This window comes from Sciurus carolinensis, chromosome 8 (assembly GCF_902686445.1).
Source record: "Sciurus carolinensis chromosome 8, mSciCar1.2, whole genome shotgun sequence".
NCBI classification, from domain to species: domain Eukaryota; kingdom Metazoa; phylum Chordata; class Mammalia; order Rodentia; family Sciuridae; genus Sciurus; species Sciurus carolinensis.
In genome coordinates, this window is record NC_062220.1 from 145,217,210 (window position 1) to 145,243,652 (window position 26,443).

General features: G+C 36.0%; 1 protein-coding gene across 1 annotated transcript in view; it reads left to right on the forward strand.

Annotated features, from left to right (window-relative positions):
• Atxn2 (ataxin 2) overlaps window positions 1-26,443 on the forward strand; it is a 115,448-nt gene that overhangs the window by 16,942 nt on the left and 72,063 nt on the right. The window contains 4 exon segments of the mRNA XM_047561421.1: window positions 20,127-20,163; window positions 21,897-21,956; window positions 22,410-22,481; window positions 23,099-23,249. Coding sequence (XP_047417377.1) covers window positions 20,127-20,163; window positions 21,897-21,956; window positions 22,410-22,481; window positions 23,099-23,249 — 320 coding nt within the window.

Genomic DNA, 26,443 nt, shown 5'->3' on the forward strand with positions numbered 1-26,443 from the left:
TACAGGGCAAGCACTCTACCGACTGAGCTCTCTCCCCAGCCCCCTTTGAAGCTTTTATTTGTGATAACTACTCCATGACCTCTAATACAGGTCTGTGCAAAACAAAGCCAAGATAAATCTGTGAAGAAAACAAGTCAGTTGTTATTGTTAGGTGTAAAAATGACTTCATGACCCATGCCTTACTTAGACCTGGCAGTTCTCAACTTATGAGTTTGGATCAAAAGTTTTTTATAATTCTTATTTTTTATTTTAAAAACTGGAAACTTATAAAATGATGATTTTTCTGCACCTGCCTATTTAGCAGATAGTTCATTGTAATTCATAATTTAAACTAAATATATTATAGCATATTATGATTTAGATCCTAAACATTACTTAGAATGTATCTATGGGAAAATCAGAGTATAAAACCCATTTCTCCACTCTTTGCCTGTCTTACTCACTTAGAGACTGTGCAACCTGGCTGGTAAGACATATTGAGCAAGACTTTAGCAGCACACACTGATCTCCAGAAGGAAGGGGTATAATAGTTTCCTCGAAATAAGAATTTCAAGGAAATTTCTGGTTTTGCTGTTGGCCAGACAATGTCAGGGGAGCATACATTTTTTTTGTTAATTACTGCAACACATTAATTTTGCCCACCAGTTTAGCCAACCCTATCTTTTTATCTTTCCTTTGTGATATTGGGGTTAGAACTCAGGGCCTTGCACATGTTAGGGGAGTGCCCTACTGCTAAGCTACACCCCTAATCTTTGACTTTTGCTATTAGACTTCAGCTCTCCCTTTTGTTGGGTTACCCGCCTTCTCAAAAATGACCTTGTTTCCAAGTCTCTTCACCTTCAAAGCTTCTGTGATCTAACCCAGGGTTGACAGCTTTTTCTGTAGATATTTTTGACTTTGCAGGTCCCATGAAGATCTTTTTCCCCCTATTGTTTGTATTAAAAAACTCCTTTTAAAGTGTAAAAAAGAGCTGGTTTGGTGGCACATACTTGTATCCCAGCTACTCAGAGCAGAGACGGGAGAATTACAAGTTAGAGACCAGCTTGGTTAGTTTTGCTACACCCTATCTCAAAATTTAGAAAGGGCAGGGGATGTAGCACAGTGGTAGAGTGCTTGCCTATCATGTGCTAGCCCTTGGGTTCAATCCCCAGTTTGGCCCAAAACACCCAAACCAAAACAAACATTCTGAGCTATGGACCAAAGCAAGCCACAGGCTCATTGACATTTGCTGGCCCCTGAAAGAATCCTCATTTTACCATTTTGATCATATTTCCTATTTATTTTTGGTGTTGAAAGCTTCCTATGGAGAAGTTCAAACAAAGGAGTGACACTGTACATTATTGTGGTTGCTGTCCAAATTTAGCTATTCAAATTTAAAATTGAGTCAACTGTAAAAATTTCAATTCCTCACATCAACCATATTAAAGAGTTTACTGCCTTTTGTGTCTAGCGGCTACCATATTGGTCAGTGTGATATAGGATATCTTTATCATTTTAGAAAGTTCTTTTGTATAACATTGGAGTAGAACCTTAAAATTCTTTTTACCTGAGTCATAGAGTTTTTTTTTTTTTTTTTTAATAGGGTATTTTTTATTTTATTTATTTGTATGTGGTGCTAAGGATTAAACCCAGTGCCTCACATGTGCAAGGTGAGCGCTCCACCGCTGAGCCCCAGCCCCAATCATGGAGTTTCGATGCATCAGGGTTATATATAATTGTGCACAGCTTCATGACCAAGACCCTTATCCTTTCCTTTGAGGAAAACTTAACATAGAGCCCGCTGCCCCCACTAGTGTGTGCTGGAATATGATAAAATGATTATATTAGTTGATAATTGTTAAGCTCTTAATAATGTGCTATATCTAGCACATTATATTATATTATATAGCATATACATATAACATTATATAGCATAATATATCTATTATCTTTTTGTTAAGTTGTCTTGTATGGAATATCATTTAATTTTCATAAATTTATGAGCAAATACAATCTTTTTTTTTTTTCCCTTTTTTGAGAAGGTACTGTTTTTGTCCCCATTTTGTAAATGTTGAAGTTCAGAAAGAACTGCAGTCATGGGTTAAAGTCACAGAGCTGGGAAGTGGGAAGTGATAGGGCCAGAATTTAAAACAAAGCAGTTTGCCAGAGAAGTGAAATTAGTGCTTTTATGATAGTTGTTTTTAAACAGTGATACTGTACATGATTATATCACTATATTAATCTGGCATTTGTTTTGTGTGAATTTAGAGTAGCCTGCCCACCTCATTTTGCTAAAAATATAAAATTGTAGCTTTACTATGTTTGGGTTGTCAGGGCCTACTCTCTAGTGCCAACCCTCTTTGACTCATCAATGAGGAAATATTCAGTATTAATTACAGAATTTGCCTTTCTTTATACTACTACTGATAGTCGTCGTCATCATCATCATCATCATCATCATCCCTGAAATGGAAGAGCAACGTGACTCACCTAAGTGTTTAAATGTAAGAGCTGGGATTCAGTTTCTACTTAGCTCATTTTTCTTTTCTTCCCTTTTCTCTTTCTCCCTCGCTTCCTCCAGTCTCCTTTTCTTCCCCCACCCCCACCTTCTTGAATTGAACTTTACATCCCAGGCCCTTTTTATTTTTCATTTTGAGACAGGATCTGGATAAGTTGTATTACCATGCCTGGCTTATTATCCTTTTCTTGCTGGCTGTAGTTTTTCTTTAATATACAGAGAAATTGAATTAGTCAATACTTGTCATAATTCATATGATATACTTAAATTGTTCAGCAATTTAGAGTATAGCAACTATTTAGTAAATATTAGTTATAGAATTATCCTTTTCAGTAATAATCATTATCATCATCCCTGAAATGGAAGAAAAACATGACTCATCTAAGTGATTAGGCATAGTATGGTCAACTCTCTGTATCTGCAGGTCTGCATCCTCATATTCAGCTGACCACGCATCAAAAATATTTGAATCAGAGTGTGGTCTTGTATGCTCGTAGTCCCAGCTGCTTGGGAGGCTGAGGCAGAGGTATGGCATGAGACCACCCTGAGCAATGGAAATGAAATTATTTATTTACTTATTTTAGTTGTATTTGTATTGTGGGGCCAGCATGGTGGTGCACACCTGTAATCCCAGTGGCTCAGGAGGCTAAGGCAGGAGAGTTCAAAGCCAGCCTCGGCAACTTAGTGAGATCCTGTCTCTAAATAAAATACTAAAAAAGGCTGGGGATGTGACTTAGTGGTTAAGTATCCCTGGGTTCAATCCCCGGTACCCCTCCTCCCTATCAAAAAAAATTTGTATCTGTATCGAACAAGTACAAAGTTTCTTTTTTTCTTTGTCATTATTTCCTAAAAAATAGAATGTATAACTAGGTACATAGCATCTACATTGTATTCCTTATTAAGTCCTGGACATAGATGATGATTAAGACAGACTGAAATTGTCTGCCCTCATGCAGTTTATATTCTGGTGGTGGTGGTGGTGTTGGGATAGGCAGGGACAGGAAAAAGGTGAGCTTATAACAAGATAATTTCAGATAGTAAGTGCTATGTTTTACTAAATATTAGTTACTTAAGTATTAAAATGGCAATAAAATAGTTGTTAGGGAGCTACTTTAGATGGGTAGTCAGGGAAGGTGTCTTTGAGCTGATAACTTTTTTTTTTGTTGTGTTTCGTGGTGCTGGGGATTGAACTCAGGGCCTTAGTTCTTGCGAGGCAAGAACTCTACCAACTGAACTGTATCCCCAGTATATACCCTGAGCTGGTAACTTTTAAGTTGAAACCTTAGTAACAAGATAATTCAGCCATGACTATATGGAAGAAAGAGCTTTTTTTTTTTTTTTTTTTTTTTTTTTTAAATATTTAGTTGTTAGTGGACCTTTATTTTTTACTATTTGTATGTGGTGTTGAGACTCGAACCCAGTGCCTCACACATGCTAGGCAAGTGCTCTACCACTGAGCCACAAACCCAGCCCCAGGAAGAGCATTTTAACATCTTTTATGGAAAGAAGTTGGAGGTATGTAATTCACTTACTATGCCAAAGATGATTAGTTACATCTGTACAACTAGTCTGGTTTTGTAGCTCTGGATCAATAAAATATTTTGATTGTATACATGTATTACCCAGTGTTAGAAACTGTTGAATGACATGTAGAGGTACAGTGTTCAGAATGGTGGGGAAAAAAAAGTTCTGTAATAATACTGTATTCTGCAATTATATTGTATGGTGGCAGTACCAATAGAAACTTGTATGTTCTCCCAACCCCCCAAGTAAGTACTGGGGATTGAACCCATGACTTTTCACATGTTAAACAAGAGCTCTACCATTGAGCTAAATCCCTAGGCCTCCCCTTCTATTTTTGACAGTCTCAGTTAATTGTCAAAGTTGGCCTTGAACTTGTGATCCTCGTGCTACAGTCTCCGAGTAGCTGGGATTATTGGCATGCACGATCATGTCTGGCTCATTCCCAGAATATTGAAATAGAAATGGAAGATTATTTTATTCTTAGATTATTGAATGTATTTCAGTTATCAGGATGCCATTTATCAGAATGCGTTGGAGTACTTGTGTATACTTGTTAATTAAGTAACAGTAGTGAACAAGATAGACAAAATATTCTTGGGAAATACTTTCCTTGTCTCATCTTCTGAGGTGTAAGCTGTTTGAGGACAAAGCTGCATTCATCTTGCTTGTTTAATAAATACTTTTTAAATGTGATGTTTAAAGAAGCTACAATTTTTGAGTGCTGCTCTGTGCCCATCTTTATTTTACATTTTACATAAAGTATAACTGATGAATAGTAATCTTCACATTTTAAGGTGTACAGTTTCATAAGCTTTGACCTAATGATTGTATATACATATATACATATATACATACCTTGATTTTTTTCTTTTTATTTGATCCACACAACAGCCTTGTGTCATTTCGTCTTCTTTCTGTTTAACAGATAAGCATACTGGAGATCAGTGTGGTTAACTAGTAATCATCTTGAGTTCACAGTAAGTGACTGAGTCAGAATTTGAAGCAGAGTTGTTTGAAAAGTAGTAGAGTAGCTGTTTGTGTTTAGTATATCCTTTGTTTTTAAGCATTTCACTCTGGAGAACTAATAAACCTGTGGGTTTTCCTGGCTAGGGAACATCTGAGATCTCATCTACAGTTTATCCACAGGGCCCTCATTTATTTATTTTGCAATTAGAATTGATATTCTTAGCAGCAAAAAAAGTTTAATTTTGATCAAACCCAAAATATCTATTTTTTCCTTCTCTTTGTGATTTGGTATCCATATGTAAGAATTCATTGCTAAATCCAAGATCCTGAAGATTTACCTGTTAGTTTCTTAGTGTTTTGTAGTTTCAGCTGTTATATTTAAATGTTTGATGTAATTTTAGTTGATTTTGTATATATATGACATGAGGTCTGGATCCACCTTCATTCCTTTGCACATGGTGATCCAGTTGTCCCAGCACCGTTTAAGGCTTTTCTTTCCCCAATCGTTTTTTCTGGCACTCTTGTCAATCATTTGACAGTAAACTAAAGAGTATTTCTGGATTTATCAGTTTTGTTTCATTGAACTGTATACCCTATACCAGTATCACACTGATATGATTTCCTCCTCAGATTTTTTGAAACAGTTCTGTCATGAGGTCATTAAATTTTTTTTTTTAAATCTTTTCTATTTTGAAGCTGGGGTTGAGACCCAGGGCTTCCCACATGCAAGGCAAGCTCTTTACCATTGAGCTATATCCCAGGACTCCCTACATGTAACTATAAGAATGAAAGCTAAAAAAAATTGGTACATGTAAAAAATTAACACTACTTACTTAGACAAATTTAACATCCAGTCAGTTCAGATTTTCTTAATTATCTCTTAATTTCCTCCCAACCCCCCGGCATCTTGAACCAGGGGTACTCTACCACTGAACTACATCCCCAATCCTTTGTACTTTTTGAGATGCGTTATGCCAAGTTGCTGAGACTGGACTTGAACTTGTGATCCTCCTGCCTTAGCATCCTGAATCACTGTTATTACAGGTGTGCCCCAACTTCACCCAACTTCTTTTTTCATTTTTTTTGGTATGTGTGTTGGGAATTGGTACTGAGCATTGAACTTAGGGCCTTGTGAATGCTAGGTAAGCCCTCTACATCTATAGCTCAAACTCTCATATTTTTTATTTAACATTTTTATCATCTAAGACTTTTTACAGTTAGGTCATTGGTTCATTTTGAGTTAGTTTTTGAGTAATATTTGAGGTAGTAATTGAGATTCATTTATTTGCCATTAGCTGTATTTAATACATTAATGATATTGCACAACCATCACAGCTATCTAGTTTTAGAACATTTACATCAACCTCAAAGTTAGCATTTTAAAAATACTATTGGGACTGGGGTTGTAGCTCAGTAATAGAGCAGTTACCTAGCATGTGCGAGTCACTGAGTTCCAGCCTCAGCACCACATAAAAATAAATAAAGTAAGTATTGTATCCATCTACAACCAAAAAAAAAAACAAAAAACAAAAAAACTGTCATAAATGGTTTTATAGTTCTCATTTTCAGTTTCTTATTGTTATGACATAGATATAGAAATTTTTTCCACATTTAACAGGGTCTAACCAAGTTGCCCAGGCTGGCCTTCAACTTGCCATTTTCCCCTCTCAGCCTCCTGAGTAGCTGGAATTTACAGGTGGGTGCCACCATGCCTGGCTTAGTTTTGGAATTTTGTATTAACATCTAGAACCTTATATTTCTTGGTCTTGTTAAAGTTGCATCATTATTTCTAGTACCTTTTTTCTCTTAGGATTTCTGCATAATTGATCATATGTTTTTTAAAGGTGTTTTTCTTCTTCCTGTCCAATTAGTTTGCCTTTTTATTTTTCTCAGTCTATTGGGCAAATATCTTATTTTTTACTGTTCTAATTGGGATTCAAATGAAGTTTACAAGTCGAAGTATCTCTTTCAATATAGTTTCTATTTTCATTTATTTGCTAGGTACTTTTTGATTCATTAATCAGTGCAGAGTTCTGCCTTTTTGGAGCTTGCTCATAGTATTTATCATCATATGTAAACTGAAATACCTTGATATGCAGATCAACCTCAAATTCCAATATAAAAGGGTTGGGGGCATAGCTTTGTGTAAGCTTTGCATGTAGGGAGTCCTGGATTCAATCCCCAGCATCCACCCTTAAAAAAAGAATAAGAACACATTCATGAAATTTTTCAATTATATGTATGTTAAACTTACATGGAAATGTTTTAATGCTATCCAGAAGCCTTTTTTAGAAGTATTGGTACATGTACAATGGCAACTGCTTTATTTTTTTTTATTGCAGTTGTTAATTATAGCCACTTTTTTCCAGTGCAGGAGTTGACAGACTTTTCTGTTAAACAATAAATATTTTAGGTTTTATAGGCCATACATATAATTTCTCTATTGCATATATTTATTTATTTTTATTTTTTAATTTTTTCAAAGTCACCTAAGTGGAATATTTGCTCAGTTTTTTAAAAAATTTGTTCCTTTTAGTTATACATAACAGGAGAATGTATTTTGACATTATACGTACATGGAGTATGACTTCACATTCTCGTGGTTGTGTATGATATGGAGTTATACTGGTTTTGTATTCATATATGAACATAGGAAAGTTACATCCAGTCATTCTCTTTCCTGTTCCCATCCTCCCTCCCTTCTCTTCATTCCCCTTTGTCTAATCCAATGAATTTGTATTCTTTCCTCCCCCTTTATTGTGTGTTATCGTGTTGTATATATTTTAAATATATTTTTTAGTTGTAGGCAGACACAATATCTTTATTTTTATGTGGTGCTGAGGATTGAACCCACAGCCTCACACATACTGGGCGAGTGCTCCATCACTAAGCCACAACCCCAGCCCATATATATTTTAAATAGCTCTTTAAGAACTTATCAATCCTCAGTACCATGAATAGATGAATAGATAAATATATAACTAAATAAATAAAAATAAAAAATAACCATTTTTAGTCCAGATGTCAGACCAAAACAAGTTATAGTTTGCTGACTTTTTAATTTAGAGAATGATTACTTTGAAAGGATTCTCTTCAAATTTTTCTTTCTTGTTATTCAATTGAACTTATTAATTCATTAAATATTTTATTGTGTGTGTCATGTAAGGCACGGTTACTGTGCTAGTACAGAGAGATAAAATACTGCATGCTTAGCTTGCAGGTTTAGGTTTTAATGTGCTCCCAAGCTCCTGGTCAAGGAGCTTCAATGTAAGAAGTTGTGGTTTTTAAATTTTTTTTCCCTGAGGTACTGGGGATTAAAACCCGTGCCATGTATATACTAGGCAAGTACTTCATTACTGAGCTGCTCCTCCCCAGCCAGAATGGTCAGTGTGTCTTTAGGGGGCTACGTCTGCTTCTGGCACCTCTCAAAGTTTTCACAAACCACATAGATTGGGGGCTGGGGAGATAGCTCAGTTGGTAGTGCTTGCCTTGCAAGCATGAGGCCCTGGGTTCGATCCCCAGCACCGCCAAAAAAAAAAAAAAAAAAAAAAATTAAAAAAAAAAAAAAGCACACATAGTTTTTCTCCAGTGTGTGAATGTGGTTCCTTGGATGAGGCATCATTTTCTGAGTTGCACAAAAGTACAGTATGATCATGTGATGGCCTTGAATTATGGGCATTTGGCAGATACACTAGTTATTGTAAGAAAAGAACACCATGTATTTGGGATGTGAAATCCAAAGAGGGCTTCTTGAAAAATTGTCATTTCAGTTTCAAGACTAGGTAGGATTAAATCTTTGTTATAATAAAGACATTTTGGGGGCTGGGGAGATAACTTAGTTGGTAGAATGCTTGCACAAGAGCACAAGGACATGGGTTCAATCTCCAGCATCGCAAAAACAAAACAAAACAAAAAAGACATTTTGGACAATGTCTTACGTTGTTATGTCTAACGAGCAATTTTTCAATTTTCATTTACATTTTGCTATATTAAGATCTATAAATAAATGTGTATGGGTTTTTTGCACCAAAAAAAGTCTGAAGTATAATAGTTAAGACAATTTGGACAATTTAGTTTTCAAGAATTTCTGTTTTTTTTTTTTTTTTTTAGAATCTGTTGAAATGATCTTTTGTTAATGCATCATTTATAGCCTTTAAAAATTTTTTGTTTAAAAATTAGAACAGTTGCAAAGTTAGTACAAAGAATTCTGTATTCTTTGCCTTTATTCTTCAAGTAGCATTTTTATATATCTGCTTTATTTTCTTTGTGCAATGCTAAAATTATTATCCATACATATGTAATTTAGTGTAAAAAATGTTTTGTTAAACACCTTAAAGACATGATTTTTTTTTTTTTTGGTAGCAGGGATTGAACCCAGGTCGCTTAACCACGGAACCACATCCACAGCCCCCCTTTTTTTAGTTGTAGATGGACACAGTACATTTATTTATTTATTTGTATGTGGTGCTAAGGATCGGACCCAGTGCTTCGCACATGCTAGGCAAGTGCTCTGCCACTGAGCTACATCCTCAACCCCTCCCCAACCCTTTACATATTTTATTTTGAGACGTCTCACTGAGTTGCTGAGAGCCTTGCTGAATTGGTGACGCTGGCTCTGTACTCAAGACCTCCTGCCTCAGCCTCCTGAGCTTCTGAGATTACAGGCATGTGCCAGTTGTATTTCTTAATATGAAGGACATTGTCTTTCAAGACCAGAATATAGTTGTCAAAATAAGGTAATTAGCATTGTGCCAAACTACTATAATATTTCAGACCTTTTTCAAATTTTTTTGTGCAGAAAACCCATATACATTTATTTATAGATCTTAATATAGCAAAATGTAAATGGAAGTTGAAAAATTGCTTGTTAAACCACTAATTTTAAAAATATTCAGTATGAAAATAGAGTTTCTCCAGAAAAAAAGATATTCATGAAATTTGCCTTACCTCATGGTTTATGTCCTGAGTTTTTTTTTTTTAATCAGTAACCAGGCTTCTTTTATGTTTAAATTGAAATGAATATGATAAATATAAATGACTAACTTTCTTTTATGTAGTAACAAAAACAAGTTGATAATCCTTTCTAGAAAAAGACTATTTAGTTTCCTCTTAACTTGGATTCATCATAAACATAACCCACAAATTATACTGGAACAGGAAATGGGCACATGGGATTCATCATTCATTTCAAAGTATGGTGGCTACTGGCTCACTAGCAGTATAATTCAGCTGTCTTGCGTGAACAGTCGTCTTCATCTGGTAGATGTAACCTTTAGAAACATTTTTCTGTTAATTTCTGTCAGACTTCCTTTCGATATAATCTGAAACTTCCTGTTAAATGAGATGTTCCTGGTCTCAGCAAAACCTCGGTTGTAAAACTGGTCCCATGACTAAGTATTTTTCTTTTCATTGAGTTTTTTATTTGGTTTATTGTTTCCATCATTTTAAGGATTTCCATTTGAATTTTTTGAGGATCTCTATCTCTTCGTTGAAATGATCTTTTGCTTCCTGCTGTTGCTCTTTCAACTGCTTATTGGAGTGATCATTCATTGCCTGCATTTGTTCTCTTATCTCATCCTTTGTTTCACAAATCATTTTAATTATGTATATTCTGAAGTCCTTTTCTGACATTTCTTCTACCATGCTGTCACTGGATTCTATTAATATAGAATCTAGATTTGTTTGGATCATTTTCTTCCCTTGTTTTTTCATGTTGTTAAGTATCTTCTGCTCTAGCAGTGCAGATCTGGGGTATTTCAGTTTCCCCCCTGTAGGCTTATAGTGACCCTGTAGGTTTCCAAAACCTTTTCTTTAAGGGGGAGATCAATATTAGCAGTGCCCAGTACAAACAATATGCAACCCTAAACCAAATAGCCTCTGTGAAGACATTAACAATATTGTCATAATAAATAGAATAAGTTCAGTTATTATCTACAGTATAACAAATAGATTTGCAATAAGGTCTGCAGTTTCTAATGGAGGACAAAGAGAATGGGGGGGTGTAGGATATAGCTGCTAATGGGATAAGAAAAGAGTATACAGAAGTTCTAGATCATAGAAAGAGTGAAAGTGTAATCAAAAGAAGTTGGTTGTTAGCATGAGAAAAGGGAGAAAGAGACTCTGAGGAAACAGGTAAACTGAAGGAAAGTAGAGCGAGAAAAGTGAAGAAATAAAAAAATTTTCAAAAAGGAGAAAAGAAAAAAAGTAAAAAAAAAAAAAAAAAAAATCTACACTGTAACAGTCATATACTACTGAAATCTCCCAGTCTTCAGTAGCCTGATGCATGAAAGGTACCTGACAGTGAGCTCCCAGTGTCCAGCAGGTGTCTCAGGGTGAGATTTGCCCCACCTAAAGATGGGCGCTACCGCTTTCAGGATAATCCAAGATGGCTGCTCTGGCTTCCAAATGTGTTGGCAAATGGGGAGCTGCAGCTCGGGGCGTGGTCTGCTGGAGGTCCTGGAGGTAGGATCCTGGAGTCAGGGTGCAGTCAGTTGGTCTGGGGGGTTCAGGTGCTGTGACTGTGAACTTCCAGACAGCAGTAGGCAGTTGACGCTACACTGGCGGTCTGCAGTTAGTCTGCTGGTTGCTGTTGGACAATCAGCAGGTGAACTTTGGGTGGTAGATGATGGGGAGGTGAAAGGCAGGCAATGGACAGGCAAGAGGCAGGCAAATGTCTCGTGATACGTGGCAGTCAGTGAGCAATCTGCACTCAAAAGGTAGTCGATATGCTGGCAGATTATAATCCCAGTGACTCGGGAGGCTGAGGCAGGAGGATCACAGGTTGGAAGCCAGTCTCAGCAATTTAGCGATACCTTGACACATTGCTCAGTTTGAGTTCTCCAGAGACAAGGACCTAGGTCCTTTCCTTGGGAGGTGATCTCAGGAAGCTCAGTGGGAAAGAGGAAAGAGAAGTCATGAAAGCAAGTCACAACTTAAGGTAATTGTTTCAGTCCCACTGGGGACACCAGTATTTTTGTTTTAAAATTGCCTTCTTTTTGCTTCATGTTGTGAGAATGCAGCATCCATAATAATTCTGTAGTACATAGTATGTAATTCTGTAGTTTTCTGTGGCATGTTCCAGTCCATAAATATATGCAGTTCCTATAAGTTTTTTTCCCCTCGTGATCTTAGAAGAATTTTGTCTAAACTGGAGATCTTTTTCAACTATTCTGCAGCATCCTTTATTCCATCTGGGCTTCCATCATCTGTCATTGTTATTTCTTAGTTGAATCTAATCTCAAAGAAACTTTTCACCAGCAGCCACACAATGAGTGGCACGTTCTTATGCTCACTGTAGGTGAATATGAGCACTGAGTACTTGTCCTGTTGCTGGGAGCACCTCTCTGGTTCTTGCCAAGAGATGGGAGGAGTAGGTCAGGGCTTCACCAACTTTTTCAAATTTTACCAATTGTTATTCTAATGTTCTTTATAGTAGTAAATAAACATACCTTTTGTTTTTGTTTTTTTCTACTGGTTTAGGAACCAGTTCAACAGTGGTGTATTGCATCCAGTTACATTTCTTTTTTGGTTCCATTTAATCTGAAATGGTTCCTTAAGTTTGTGTTTTATGAGTTTAAATGTTTTGAAAATGTCAGGTTATTTTTTAGAACATCCCCTAGAGTTTATCTGCTGTTAGCTCATAATTAGTTTCATGTATGCATTTTTGGGAGGAATAATACAGAAGTGATTGTTGTGTTTTTCTAATAATATCAGGAGGAACATGACATATTAATCCTATTGCTGGTGCTGTTAACTTTATTTGGCTAGGGTGTGTCTGCTAGGTTCACTGTAAAATTATTTTTCACTTTGTTATTAGTATCTTGTTGGGGTTTACTTTGTATCTATATAAATATCCTGTTCCTTCTGTCCCTTACTATATTTAACATCCACTGAGGAATTTTTGCCTGAAACAGTTGTAAGTATTCTGGTTACCAAATGGTGATTTCCCATTCACCCCAGTTACATCATTCCTCTTTTTTAGTTGGAATTTAGTTGTCAGATTGATATGGGGACTGGAGTTGTGCTTGCCTGGTATGTGTGAGGCCCTGGTTTGATCCTGACCATGGCATATAAATAAGTAAAAAAAAAATAAAAAGTCCATTAACAACTAAAAGAAATATTAAGAAAAAAGAAGATGGAACTTGAGGCAAGCTTTGTAGGTCAGGGCTCTTGGGTTAGAATGGCCCAGGTCATTTCTGTGAAGAATTCATCTTCAGTAACCCCCCAAGATATATGAATGAGTACAGAGTCCAGGTAGACTGCCTCTTTCTTTATCCCGATGGATCGAAGCTTTCTTCATTATAATTTATTCTTATTTATCTGAAGTAACATTTTTTTAAAAAAATATTTTTTAGTTGTAGTTGTTAATTGCCTTTTATTTTCTTTTTATTTTTATGTGGTGCTGAGGATCAAACCCAGCTAGGCAAGTGCAATGCTCTACCACTGAACTACTTCCCCAGACCTTTTTTATTTTAATTTTGAGACGGGTTTTGCTAAATGGCAGAGATAAGCCTCAAATTTGCAGTCTGCCTACTTCAGCCTCCTGCCTGGCTCCTTTAGTTCCCTAACCTATTTATAGTGACTACTTTTGTTTTTTGTGTATTGTCTGACCTCCAGTCAAATAAAAGCAGTTTAGTATTTGTTTTGTATTGCTCTTGACTGTTTTCCCCCCACAGTGGTTGGGGGTCATGCTTTCTTATGTCTTGTAATCTTTGTGGAAATTAATATTTTAGATAATACCTTGTGGTGGATTGTTAAAATCATATGTGTCTATGTCTGTATGTGTTGTGGCCCCCACCCAGTTCTGGGGATTGAACTCGGGGGCATCCTACCAGAGATAAATGTCCAGTCCTTTTTAAAAATTTTAAATTTTGAGACAGGGTCTTGCTAAGTTGCTGAGGCTGACCTTGAACTTGTGGTTCTCCCAAATTGCTGGGATTACAGGCATGGTGCACCTAGCTACTTTTGTCTCTCTTGATAAACCAGGCAGTATAAGTTTGTGGGACCACTGTTATCTCTGCTGTCTCTGGTGCGTGAATGTATTTTTTAATGTTTAATGACTCTGGCTGACTTTAGTTAGACCTATCCCTCCCCTGTCCTCTGTAGTATCAGCCTCTGATGCTGCCCCACCTGGGTTTAGCCTCCGATGTGCCACTCTAGAATTACCATGGTTTTGGCATGTATTTGTCTCTTCTTGATCTCACCTAGCTGTTAAGCTACAGTATTTGTTAGCTGTTTGTTGTCTTGTTCTTAATGAAGACTTGGGCCATAAACTTCTTCATATTGGTTTGATCAAATTTGAGCACCTTTGAAGGTAGAGTTCCTGAAGTCAGCCTTTTTCTTTTTTTAATTTTTTTTAGATGTTGATAGACCTTTATTTTATTCATTTATTTATATGTGGCGCTGAGAAACGAACCCAGTGCCTCACACATAGTGGGTAAGTACTCTACCACTGAGCCACAACCCCAGTCTTGAGATTTGTTTTGACCTCTGGAGAACTGTTAGCTGTCTCTGTTCTGGCCACAAAACTAGCCAACCTAGTTGAATCCATCTCCACCGTGAGTCTTCCGGTCTCCTACCAAATGCCTTTGACCACAGTCTTCCCAGTTCTTTTGAGAGCACCCTTTCTTATAAAGTACTCTATACCCTGTGGTAAATGAAGTTCCTTTTCTCCCAAATTGTGATAAACATAACACATACCATTATAACCATTTTTAAGTGTCTTGAGTAGCATTAAATACATTCACATTGTTGGCCACCACCATCTGTTTTAATTTCCCAAACATTCCTATTACCCAAAAGGAAACCTAGTAAGCAGTTGTTCCTCATTTTCCCCACTCCTGATCTCTAGCAGCCACCTTTCTGTCTGTGAATCTGACTGTTCTCATGATAAGTAGAATCATATAGCAGTTGTCTTTTGTGTCTGGCTTATTTAGTCTGTCTTCAAGATTCCTGCATATTGTATCATGTATCAGAACTTAATTTTTATGGTTATATAATATTTTGTTGTATTTACATACCATATTGTTTATTCACTCATTAGTAGACATTTGAATTGTCCCAATCTTTTGGCTATTGGGAATAATGCTGCTCTGATCGTGGGTGTATAATTTTATGTTTGAGTCCCTGCTTTCAATTCTTTTGGGCATATACCCAGAAGTGGAATTGCTAGATCAAATGATCATTCTGTTTAATTTTTTGAGGAGCCACTGTACTTTGTTCTCACAGATGTACTATCTTATATTCCAACAGTACACAAGGATTCTATTTCTCTACATCTTTGCCAACACTTATTTCTTTTTTCCTTTCTTTTTAAAAAACGGTGGTGCTCGGAATTGAACCCAGGGCCTAAGCTTGCTAGGCAAGTGCTCTACTGCTGAATTACACCCCCAAGTCCTGTTTATTTTTGATAATAGATATCCTAGTGGGTGTGAAGTGGTATCTTATTGTGGTTTTGATTTGCATTTTCCTGAAAACCAGTGATATTAAGCATCTTTTTGTATGTTTATTGACTATGTATACATTCTTTGAAGATATATTATGATTTTTTTTTTTATCATTTTTGAACTTTTTTTGTTGAGCTTTAGAAATTATTTTGGTGTTTTTATTTATTTATCTTTATTTATTTATTTTTTTTAAGAGATATGGTCTCACTATGTTGCCCAGGCTGGCACCAAATTCCTGTACTCAAACGTTTATCTTCCTGCCTCAACCTCCCAAGTAACTGGAACTACAGGCCATCACCTCTGTTCCCAGCTTAAAAGATTGTAATTTTGTTGAAGTATCATACGTCGATTTTTTTCCTTATGCCGCCAGGGCTTTTTGGTGTTATATTTCAGAAATACTATCAAATCCATGGTCATGAAGATTTTCCCGTTTTCTTCCTAAAAATTTGTAGTTCTAGTTCTTACATTCAGATCTTTTATCCATTTGGAGTTAATTATTGTGTATGTTGTAAGGTGAGAGTTCAGCTTCATTCTTTTAGCACTCTTTGTTGAAAAGACTCCTTCTCTCCACCCCCCCCCCCCCCCCCACACACACATACTCTGCCATGCTGGGGATTGAACCCAGGACCTTGTATGTGTTAGGTCAGTGCTAACCACTGAGCAACAGCCCTAGTAATATGTCTTTATGGTTATGCTAATACTTTCCTCTTCGTGGTTTTTCTTCTTATAACATTTGTTATGGCAACTATATCATTTTTAATGCTGGACTTACCACATTCGGATTGAACAATTATATAACCTTATGGTATTAATTGATCTATTCTTTGTTTTATCAGTAAACTTGGTGAGGTCCAGCTTCATAGGCATATTTGCATCCCATCAGAAGGCATTTTTTTCTTTTTTCTTTCTTCTTTTTTTTTTTTTTTTTGGTGCTGGGAATTTGAATCCAGGGCCTTGTGCTTGCGAGGCAAGCACTCTACCAACTGAGCTATATCCCTAGCCCCCTTTTTTCTTTTTCTTAAGGGTGGTTGTACAAATGTAGAATGAATGAAGAACCCTTGCACACTTGTTATCCAGCTGCAGCACTTACCAAGTTGTGCTGGTTTTGCTTAATTTATTACAGATCTATTTCCCTCCTGCTGTATTATTTTCAAGCAGAATAAACTGTTATTATTTGTGAAAATCCCCCCTTTTTTAAATTTATTTTTTGGTATCAGGGTTAAACCCTGGGGCACTTTTTAAAGTGGAGTTTTACCCCCAGTCCTTTTCTTTTTATTTAGAGACGGGGTCTTGCTAAGTTACTGAGACTGGCTTCAAACTTGTGATGCTCCTGCTTTAGCCTTCCAAGTCACTGGGATTATAGGTTTGTGCCACCATGCCCCCCTTTTTTTTTTTCCATGCTAGGGATAAAATTTAGGGCCTCATACATGCTAGGCAAATGTTCTACCACTGAGCTACATCCCAGCCCCTAAATTTCTTTATATGATAGGCATTTTGAATCATACTTAAACTTTATATTCAACAAAAGAATAGACTCCTGGTTAGTATTCTTTTTGTTATACCTGATTCGTCTAGTCATTTTTAGGACTGGAATGTGATCTTGACTTTTTGAGATTCAGTATTTGTTATAGGTTGAGAATCCCTAATCAGAAAATGTGAAATCCAACATGCTCTAAGATCTGAAACTTTTTAAGTGCTTCCATGCCATACCTGACTTCATGTGATGGGTTGTAGTCAAAATGCAGGTGCTCTAAAAATACCGTATGAATTTACCTTTAACCCATGTGTGTAAGTTGTATGGGACTGGGCTTGATGGATCATACCTATAATTCCCACTGCTTGGGAGCCAGAGTGAGGCAGAAGGATCAGAAGTTCCAGGCCAGCCTAGCCAACTTGGTGAGACCCTGTCTCAGAATGAAATCTTAAAAAGGACTGGGGAGGTTTAATTCAGTGTAGAGTGCTGATCTAGCATGTGCGAGGCCCTGGACTCGATCCCACTGTAGAAAAAAAAAAGTTGCATGAAAGTATAAATGAATATCTAAACTTGGGGATCTTTCACAGGGCATTTCATTAGGTATGTGCAAATATTCCAGTATCTGAAAAAATCTGGAATTGGAACACTACTGGTCATAAGTATTTCAGATAGTGGATATTCAACTGGTATGTGAAATAGTATTTGATTTAGCCAAAATACTGTTGAAGAAAATCAAAAGTAAAACATCTGAATGGATCCAAAAAGGGGGGAAAAAACAGAAGAAAGAATTAGGGACTTTTATAGATTTCAGAGAATGTTGCTTTGATATGGTATCATACCTCCTGGGTATCCATCAGACCTGGTATATCAGTGAAGGCCAGTGACAATCAGTGGTTTCTATACTCTGCCACTGTATGCCTCTGTGAGTCTCTTATTGTTTTCCTCAGTGAACTGTTCCTTCTATTAAGTAAACTGGATTGTCAAACAATTGCTCTTTATTAGACAAAGCTGTCACTATGTAATCAATTAAAAACATAGTGTTATTCTATACATAAATATTATGTTTTAGTCTCTATGTAGCTTTGGGGAGGGAGGCCACATGAGTTTAAGGACACTTTGGCACTTCGTGGCTTTTGTTCAAGGTTTTCTAACTGGCTCTCAGTAGCCACCAGGATAAGATAATCCTCTAATAAAAATTTAGCCACTTTAAGCTTTTTGGGTATGAACTACAAGTAATTAGGGGAGAACACTTAGTTAATTTAAATGATATTTGAAAAAAATATCAGACTTTAGTTAGGCTTAATTGTGAGGTTGAAAGCGTGCCGGCACTTATAATTTATTCCTTATGATTCAATTTCAGAGAGAAAGCTTAACCTGGAAATGGAAAGCCCAAATGTAGTAAATGTGGTTTAAATACCAGCTCTACTGCTGATGAACTGAATGGTTTTTGTTGAACTCTTTAACTGCTTTGTAGTTTACTATAAAGCAGAGGTGGTAAATAAGACAATGCATGTGGAATGTTTACCATAGTATCTGGTTCATAGGAAGTTCTACAACTGATAAATTATTTGTTGTATTCCTTAGGTTTTAACAATTTCTCTCTTTGTACTGTGTGAGAGGCAAAGAGTTACAGAATCAGAATGTTAGAAATGAAAGGAATCTTAGGTCTTTTGGTCTTGGCCATTATTTTCTAGTGAAGAAAGTGAGCAAGGTATTAAGAGTTGGAGACCAAGCCAGGACCTTGTCAGAGTTAAGATCTGAGTTACTCTACTGGGAATGGCACCAGTCATATTGCTAGTCTTTCAGGGTCACTCAACCACTGCCTCACCCCCAGCCCTGTTTTGTATTTTATTTAGAGACAGGGTCTCACTGAGTTGGTTAGTGCCTTGCCATTGCTGAGGCTGGCCTTGAACTTGAGATCTTCCTGCCTCAACCTCCCAACTGAATGTTTTAAATTTTGAGTGTTGCGAATATTTTACTAAAATGGGATTTAAGTCCTGTTTCATCCAGAGTGACTAGGGTTTTTAAAATATGTAACATTTCACTTTACTAATGTTTTTATTATTTCTAAGAACCCTAATCTTTTTCAATATAATAAGCTTTAGGTTGTAACAGTCAGTTATATCTGTGTCTTTGGGTTTCACATTTGTTGATAATAGTGTATCAAAAAATATTTTGGGAAACAAACTGCCATCTGTATTTAATACGTGCAGAAGTTTTTTCTTGTCATTTCCTAAACAATGTAGTATGACTACTATTTACATGACATTTACATTGTATTAGGTATTTTAAGTAATCTAAAGGTGTGTATGTTATGTGCAAATACACCACCTTTTCACCTCAGGCACTCTAGCATTCTCAGATTTTGATATCTGCAGGATTTTAGAACCAATCTCTCAGGGTACCAAGGGACAACAGTACTGTTTTATAATTAAATTTACTTGAAAATGGAGTTCACCTTACTGGAAACCACTTGACAACCAATTTTGCAAGGGAAGAAGTTGGCAAAGGAAAGACTGGTTGCATAGAAGTAGAAGTGCTCTGGGTGATTTAACTTATTTTCAGTCATTTTTTTTGCAATTGTCCTTTCTTCCTTTCATATGAGGGATTGAATCCAGGGTCTTGCACATGCTAGGCGCAAGTGCTCTACCTTTAGTTAAGCCCTAACCCTTTTTTAAATTTTATTTGAGAGAGGGTTTCACTAAGAATTTGGAATTCTCCTGCATCAGCCTTCCAAGTAGCCTGATTACAAACGTGCTCCATTGTACCTGGCCCACATTGCCCATTTTCAGAGGTGGGGAAATTATGGGAAGTGACATAATGTAAATATGTTGGTTTAAGTCAGGAGTGGAATATGTATTTGCTTCTGAGTACCTCTTTATAGCAGTGATTGCTTACTTTTAGAGTAAAGATTATTATCAATTTACCTTTAATGTTAGTTTCTTCTTCCAGTAGGCTGTCTTTATTTCATTTATTAGATTTTGATAAAGTTCACATTCTTTCCTCTTTCTGCTCTTCCATTACCCCTCTCCCTGTTTTGGGCCACTGGGCAAGCAGAACATAGCCATCCTTAGGCAGACTTTTAGACCCAACAGTAGGGGAGCTGTCTCCACAAATAGCTTTTCTTTGAAAGGAATTACAAGGTGTTTTAAATTTGAGGATATAGTTCAGCTTTTTTAACGTGTTGAAATTAATAAAAATATATATTTAATCTTTTCAGAGGTCGAAACAATAGCAAAGGACTGCCTCAGTCTACGGTGAGTAACTTTAATGTTTGGAAAAAATTGTTGGCTAAAACATGATATCTAACTATACACTAAAGGCCAAGGCAAAAAGCTTTATTTCTTTTTTTATCGTTGAAAGCCTTCATAGATTAATACAGTGTAGTACAAAATTATTGGCTATGTGATTTTTTTGGTGATAACTGTATAAAGTATAAAAATTGTCTATAAATGGTATTTTTGTCATCACTCATAACAAGAATTTTTTTTTTTTTTTTTTTTAAGAATTTAAACTTTATTTGTTTATTTTTATGTGGTGCTGAGGATTGAACCCAGTGCCTTGCACATGCTAGGCAAGTGTTCTACCCCTGAGCTATGACCCCAGCCCTCATTTGTTCTGTAAGTGACTAAAGGCAAATTGGAGCAATTAATCTTCAAGAGATAAGTAGAACACCAGGACTGAAGTTTGGAAAGTTCTTTGGTGTGTTAGTCCACTTTTATCACTGTGACCAAAATACCCAACAAGAACAACTTAGAGGAAGAAAAGTTTATTTTGGCTCATAATTTTAGAGGTTCTGTCCTTGGTTGTGTGATCACATTGACATGGGCCTGGGGTGAAGCAGAATATCATAGTAGAAGTGAGACGGAGGAAAGCTATTCAACTTCTGGCAGCTGAGAAAATTCAGGGAATAACCACCCTTCCAGAGTGCACACCGCCCCACCCCCCTTCAACCACAACCCACCTACCCCAAATCTACTATCCAGTTAATCCATTCAAACTGGGATGGGCTGTTTAGGTTTTTTTCTCATAATACAGTCATTTCACCTCTGAACATTTCCATTTCCTACATTAACACAGGAGGTTTGGGAGACACCTCATATTCCAAACCATAAAATTTGGGCTTTTTATTTTGAGTTAATGTGCTATATATATATTTTTTTAACTCTTGTTATTGTTCTCCCTTGGCAAGGGCCTTCTGGTCTTTTTGGAAATTTCAGTGGACCTGAAAAGCATAAGTTCCATTTGATAAATAGGAAACTGTGGCTAATTTTTGAGACCCTGCCTTTATTGGACAGATTGACTTCATAAGAATCAGGAAGACACAAGTTTTGTTAATATGTATTTATAAGGTGGTATGGTTGATCAGATGTTTAAACACTTGCACTGATTCAGTTATGCAGAGAGAAGGTAGTCAGGGTTCTCCCCACTCCGTTAATTTGTTTTTTATTAAGAGTTACTTTACTCTTTTTAGGATATAGATAGGTGTGGCTTTTGTTATGTTTTTTTGGTTGGTCTGTTTGGTTTTTTTGGGCCTGCATGTGCTAGGCAAGTGTTTTGCCACTGAGCTATACCCCCAGCCTTCAAAATGCATATAATTCTGTAACTCCAGCACAGTCTTAGACAATAGAGCAGTTCCATCACCCATCAAAATCCTTCATGCCCTTATGTATAGTGAGCCTACCTTCACTCCCCAATCACAGATTTGCCTTCTGTCCTCATGGTTTTGTTTTTCCTCTTACAGAGGTTTAGTATTGATTTTTCTTTTTTTTTTTTTTTTTGTATCATGTATAAACCATGTTGTTAATTGCTATGTCTGATTTCACTGTTAAAAGCCTTAACTTCTGTTCTTTAAGAAAGCAAAAGATGATAGTAAACCAAATATTCCTTTAATACATGTGAGGAATTATAAACCTTTCTAAACATTTTGTAATAAATGTTTAATATATATGCAAGTACAAATTTCTAATAGTGTTTTTTAACATTCCAGATTTCTTTTGATGGAATCTATGCAAATATGAGGATGGTTCATATACTTACATCAGTTGTTGTAAGTTACCAGATTATTAGGAATAAACTGCTTTGGGGGTAGAATAAAATAATTTCATGAAGTTAAAATGTAGTTAAATGATTCTCAAAGTAACATTTTTTGGGCCATATTTAATCAAGATGATTTAGAGAAAATACATTAGAATTCTTTATCTAATCTATTGTAACTGTGAACACATTCTTGTGAACCCTTTCTATATAAAATAATATTTGTAGTTAATTATCTCTTGGGTATTTATCTAATATAGGTGGGATCAGAACTGTTCATCTTCAGTGTTTATAAATTTATACTATAAATTCTGAGTAGGGCCTCCTGAAGAATTTTGGGAGTTCGATGTATTGTTAATGTTTTGAAGTACTTTATCATTCTGTCAGTGAACACTCAGTAATTCATCATATCCCTGATGATGGGGTAGTGTACTATTACTTTGAAAAATTAATTGTCTGTTTTTAGGGATCCAAATGTGAAGTACAAGTGAAAAATGGAGGTATATATGAAGGAGTTTTTAAAACATACAGTCCTAAGGTAATTATTATTTTTTATTGTAAATCAATTATTATATGCTTGTATTAACTTTCTGAACATTGTCCATTGAATTCTGTATTAGTAATTGTAGTTATGAAGTGAGCATATTTATCATTGTTAAATTCATATGGTAGTTCTTCTTAAAAAGTAAAAGAACATATTCATGCTCAGTGTATGAAACCACTTTGATTTTGCTCTTCAGCTTCAAATACTGATTATTTTAACACCAACTTTTAGATTTGAGGGTGTTTTGTTTTGTTCTGCAGGTCTGAGGATTGAACCAATGGCTTTGTGTATGCTAGACAAGCGCTCTGCCATTGAGCTATGTACCCAGCCCTTTTCACTTTAGAGTCTTACTAAATTGTCTAGGCTGATCTCCAACTTGCCATCCTCCTCCCTCAGCCTTTTAAGTAGCTGTGATTACAGGTGTGCACCACCACATCTGACTCGATTTGATTGAAAATAGATCACATGATTTTAAAAGGGCATGATTATTTTCTTGAAGTAATTATTTTTTTGAAAGACATAAAAAAAATAGCATTTGATGAACTAAAGGACTCCTATCAAATTTTGTTTCATAAGTCTTTTAAATATTTACTCATGTTTTTTCATTTTAGTGTGATTTGGTACTTGATGCTGCACATGAGAAAAGTACAGAATCCAGTTCGGGACCAAAACGTGAAGAAATAATGGAGAGTATTTTGTTCAAGTGTTCAGATTTTGTTGTGGTACAGTTTAAAGATATGGACTCCAGTTATGCAAGAAGAGGTGGGCTTTGATTTCCTAAGTATGCCTCCTGCTTTATTAGATTTATTCTGGCAGTGATTTTTCATAGTGATCATGAAGACATTTTTTTCTTAAAGAAATATATGCTTTCTAGTATACTCTGAGTAAGATGGGTTTTTTGTTTTAAGAAAAATGGGACTTTTTGTTGGGAAAAATACTTAAAACTTTGATTTTGGAGCAATCATGTGGTTATTTCAATAGCATAAATATTAGTTTGTGTTCTGTAAAAAATTAATATGTATTTTCTGTAATTTTATGGTCACAAATGTTGCTGCTGCCATTCAGTTGAAAATTTTTTGTCCCATTTGGCCTAAGATGCTTTAGTTTATAAGTGGACCTATAAATCTGGAAGGAAATCAAAGCATAGGGATACAGAAGAAAGGCAGAGAGCTGTGGATAGAAAGTAATTGTCTAATGAAGATGAAAAAGGTAAAGAAGTAGAACATACATATTTAATCGAAATTCAGAGAACAGTACTGTTTTAAGAATTTAAGAGAGTATGTACTAATTAAAATTTAGTCTGTTTCAAGTGTCTCTTGAGGAGGAACAGGAGGAAGTTGCTGCTCTTAGTTTATAGAGCACACCCTGCAGTGTTGAGTGTTTGTTAATATGGTGAATAGCACTTGTGAGCAATTTTGAACTTGGTTCTGAAATTCTTTAATTAAAATAGTCAAATTCTTCAGCAGATTGTAATTCATAGTTTGATTTTCATGATTAATTCTATATCAAACACTTTTTTGTTGTTGAGCTTCTTGTTCTACACTGAAACTATGAAGCACATGAAGTTAAATTCTCTTAAGATTCTCACCTGTTAACTTGCCAGAGACTAGCAATATTAGGCACTGCGTAACTGCTTTGCAATGCTGACAGGAAGCACAATGTTCCAATTTTGAATCTTGTCAAATAGTCGGTGTCTTTGATTCACAACGCTTTAGTTTACGAGTCCTTCAGCAACACATACAAGGAAATAAGTCGTCTTTTTTTTTTTTTTTTTTTTTAGTTGCCTTGGGCATTACCTTGTTTATACCCAGGAACTCCAAATTATTTATGTTTATACTTAGACTTTTGAAATATCCCATGGTTTTAAATTTAAAAATTGACTTTGTCATAAACCAAAAGGAAAAATGAAATTTTAGTTGAGAGTAGTATATAGAACTCTGAATATAACATTGGCCATAACAGAAACAATATTCATTCCCTCTTCTATTGAATTACCAGCCATTTACCAGCTATTTGCAGGATACATTGGGTACTTTGTTGTTGTTTTTGTTTTTGGAGTTCCTGGGATCAAACTGTGCTGGGCAAGGCCTCTTTCACTGAGTTACATCCCAGCCCGAATTTGTTTTTTTAAATACTAAATTGGTATTTCCCAAATTTGGGTAAGAACTACTTTGAAATATTTGTGGTAGCTCATTCTTTGATCCTTTTCAAATTTAATGTCTTGACCTATTTATTATTATTTACTCATTTCTCATGTAATTTGGGTTCATTATAGAAAAACCAAGGAAATACAGACCAAAGTGATACTTTTTTGTGTGTGTGGGGAAGAACTTTGGATTGAACCCAGAACTTTGTGCATACTAGATAAATCTCTGGACTACATGTGCCCCGTCCTTTTATTTTATTTATTTTGGGGATTGAACCTAGGGTTGTTTGACCTTTGAGCTATATCCCTAGCTCTTTATATTTTCTGTTTTCAGACAGGGTCTCTCTAAGTTACTTAGGGCCTTGCTAAATTGCTGAGGCTGGCTTTGAACTTAATTCCTGCCTCAGCCTTCCAAGCTGCTGGTATTACAGGTATGCACCCCTGTGCCAGCTCCCGGTTCTTTTCAATTTAATTTTGAGACAGGGTGATCAGCTTGAGCTACTATGGGTGACTGTAGAAGGACACTTTTGAAAGCTCTTAAGGAGGTAGATATATTTTTCTATGTGCTAAAGGATTTATTTTCTTTATAAAGGCATCCAATATTGGAGTAGTTTCAGGTATTTTATTTCAAAACTGTTGGTAGTTTAGTGAATTGTACAGTTGAGTCCATCTAGTACATAGTATCCTGAAATAGTTATGTTTCTTAAGCCAGGTTCTTAGGACTACCCTGGCAGACAGGTTGCCCTCTGTAGAAGAAAACTACTAATTTGGAGATACTACCAATATGCAGACACCCATTTTAGAGTTACTAATTGACATAGTTCAGGAATGGAAAACATGAAGATATTTAATTCTGCATTAAGATTTACCTTATTTTGTATTAGAGACTTACTCAGATTTTTGGTCTTCTGGAATAAAGCAAGGTAGGATTTAACCAGTGCTCGTTAATGCTGTATCACAGCCACCTAAGAGAGAGTTTTTTTTCTTTTTGTTTTTTGTTTTTTAATTTTTTAGTTGTAGGTGGACACAATACCTGGTTTCATTATTTTTATATGGTGCTGAGGATCGAACCCAGTGCCTCACGCCTGCCAGGCAAGTGTTCCACCACTGAGCCACAACCCCAGTCCAGGGGAGAGTTTTTAAATGTCCAGTTTTCACCTCTAGAGATTCTAGTTTAATTATAATTAACCTGGGTGAGAAGCTGGGCATATGATTATGAACTGCAGTCAGGGATGTGAGCCATAGGTTTTATGAGATTATAGTATGTCTATTCTGTGGATCTTGAGGATTTTTGCTCTTTTCTTGACTCAGTGCCATTTCTGTCTCAGAATTGAGGATTATCTTGAGTAGTCTTTGCTGCTATCATTTGATCCTACTTTTCTATATGTTTTTGTTTTTGTTTTTATTCTTTTTAGGTATACATGACAGTAGAGGGACATATTATACATACATGGAATATAATTATTAGGACTTTTCTACATCTTAAATGGACAGATTGATTGAGGTTTTTAAGGATTAATAGAGTTAGCTGGGTATGGTGGTGCTTGCCTGTAATTCCAGTTAGTTGGGGGTAGGTTGAGGAGGAAGATCGCAAGTTCAGGGTCAGCCTGGATAAATTAGCGAGACTGTCTCAAAAGATAGATAGATAAATAAATAAATAAATAAGGAAGGGCTTGGGATGTAGCTCAGTGATAGAGTACCACTGGGTTCAGTGCTCACAACCCCCTCCCCCACACAAAAACAAATAATAATAAATAAAAATAATAGAAATTAATGAGTGCTAAAGAACAAAGTAGTAAGCTATTATGTA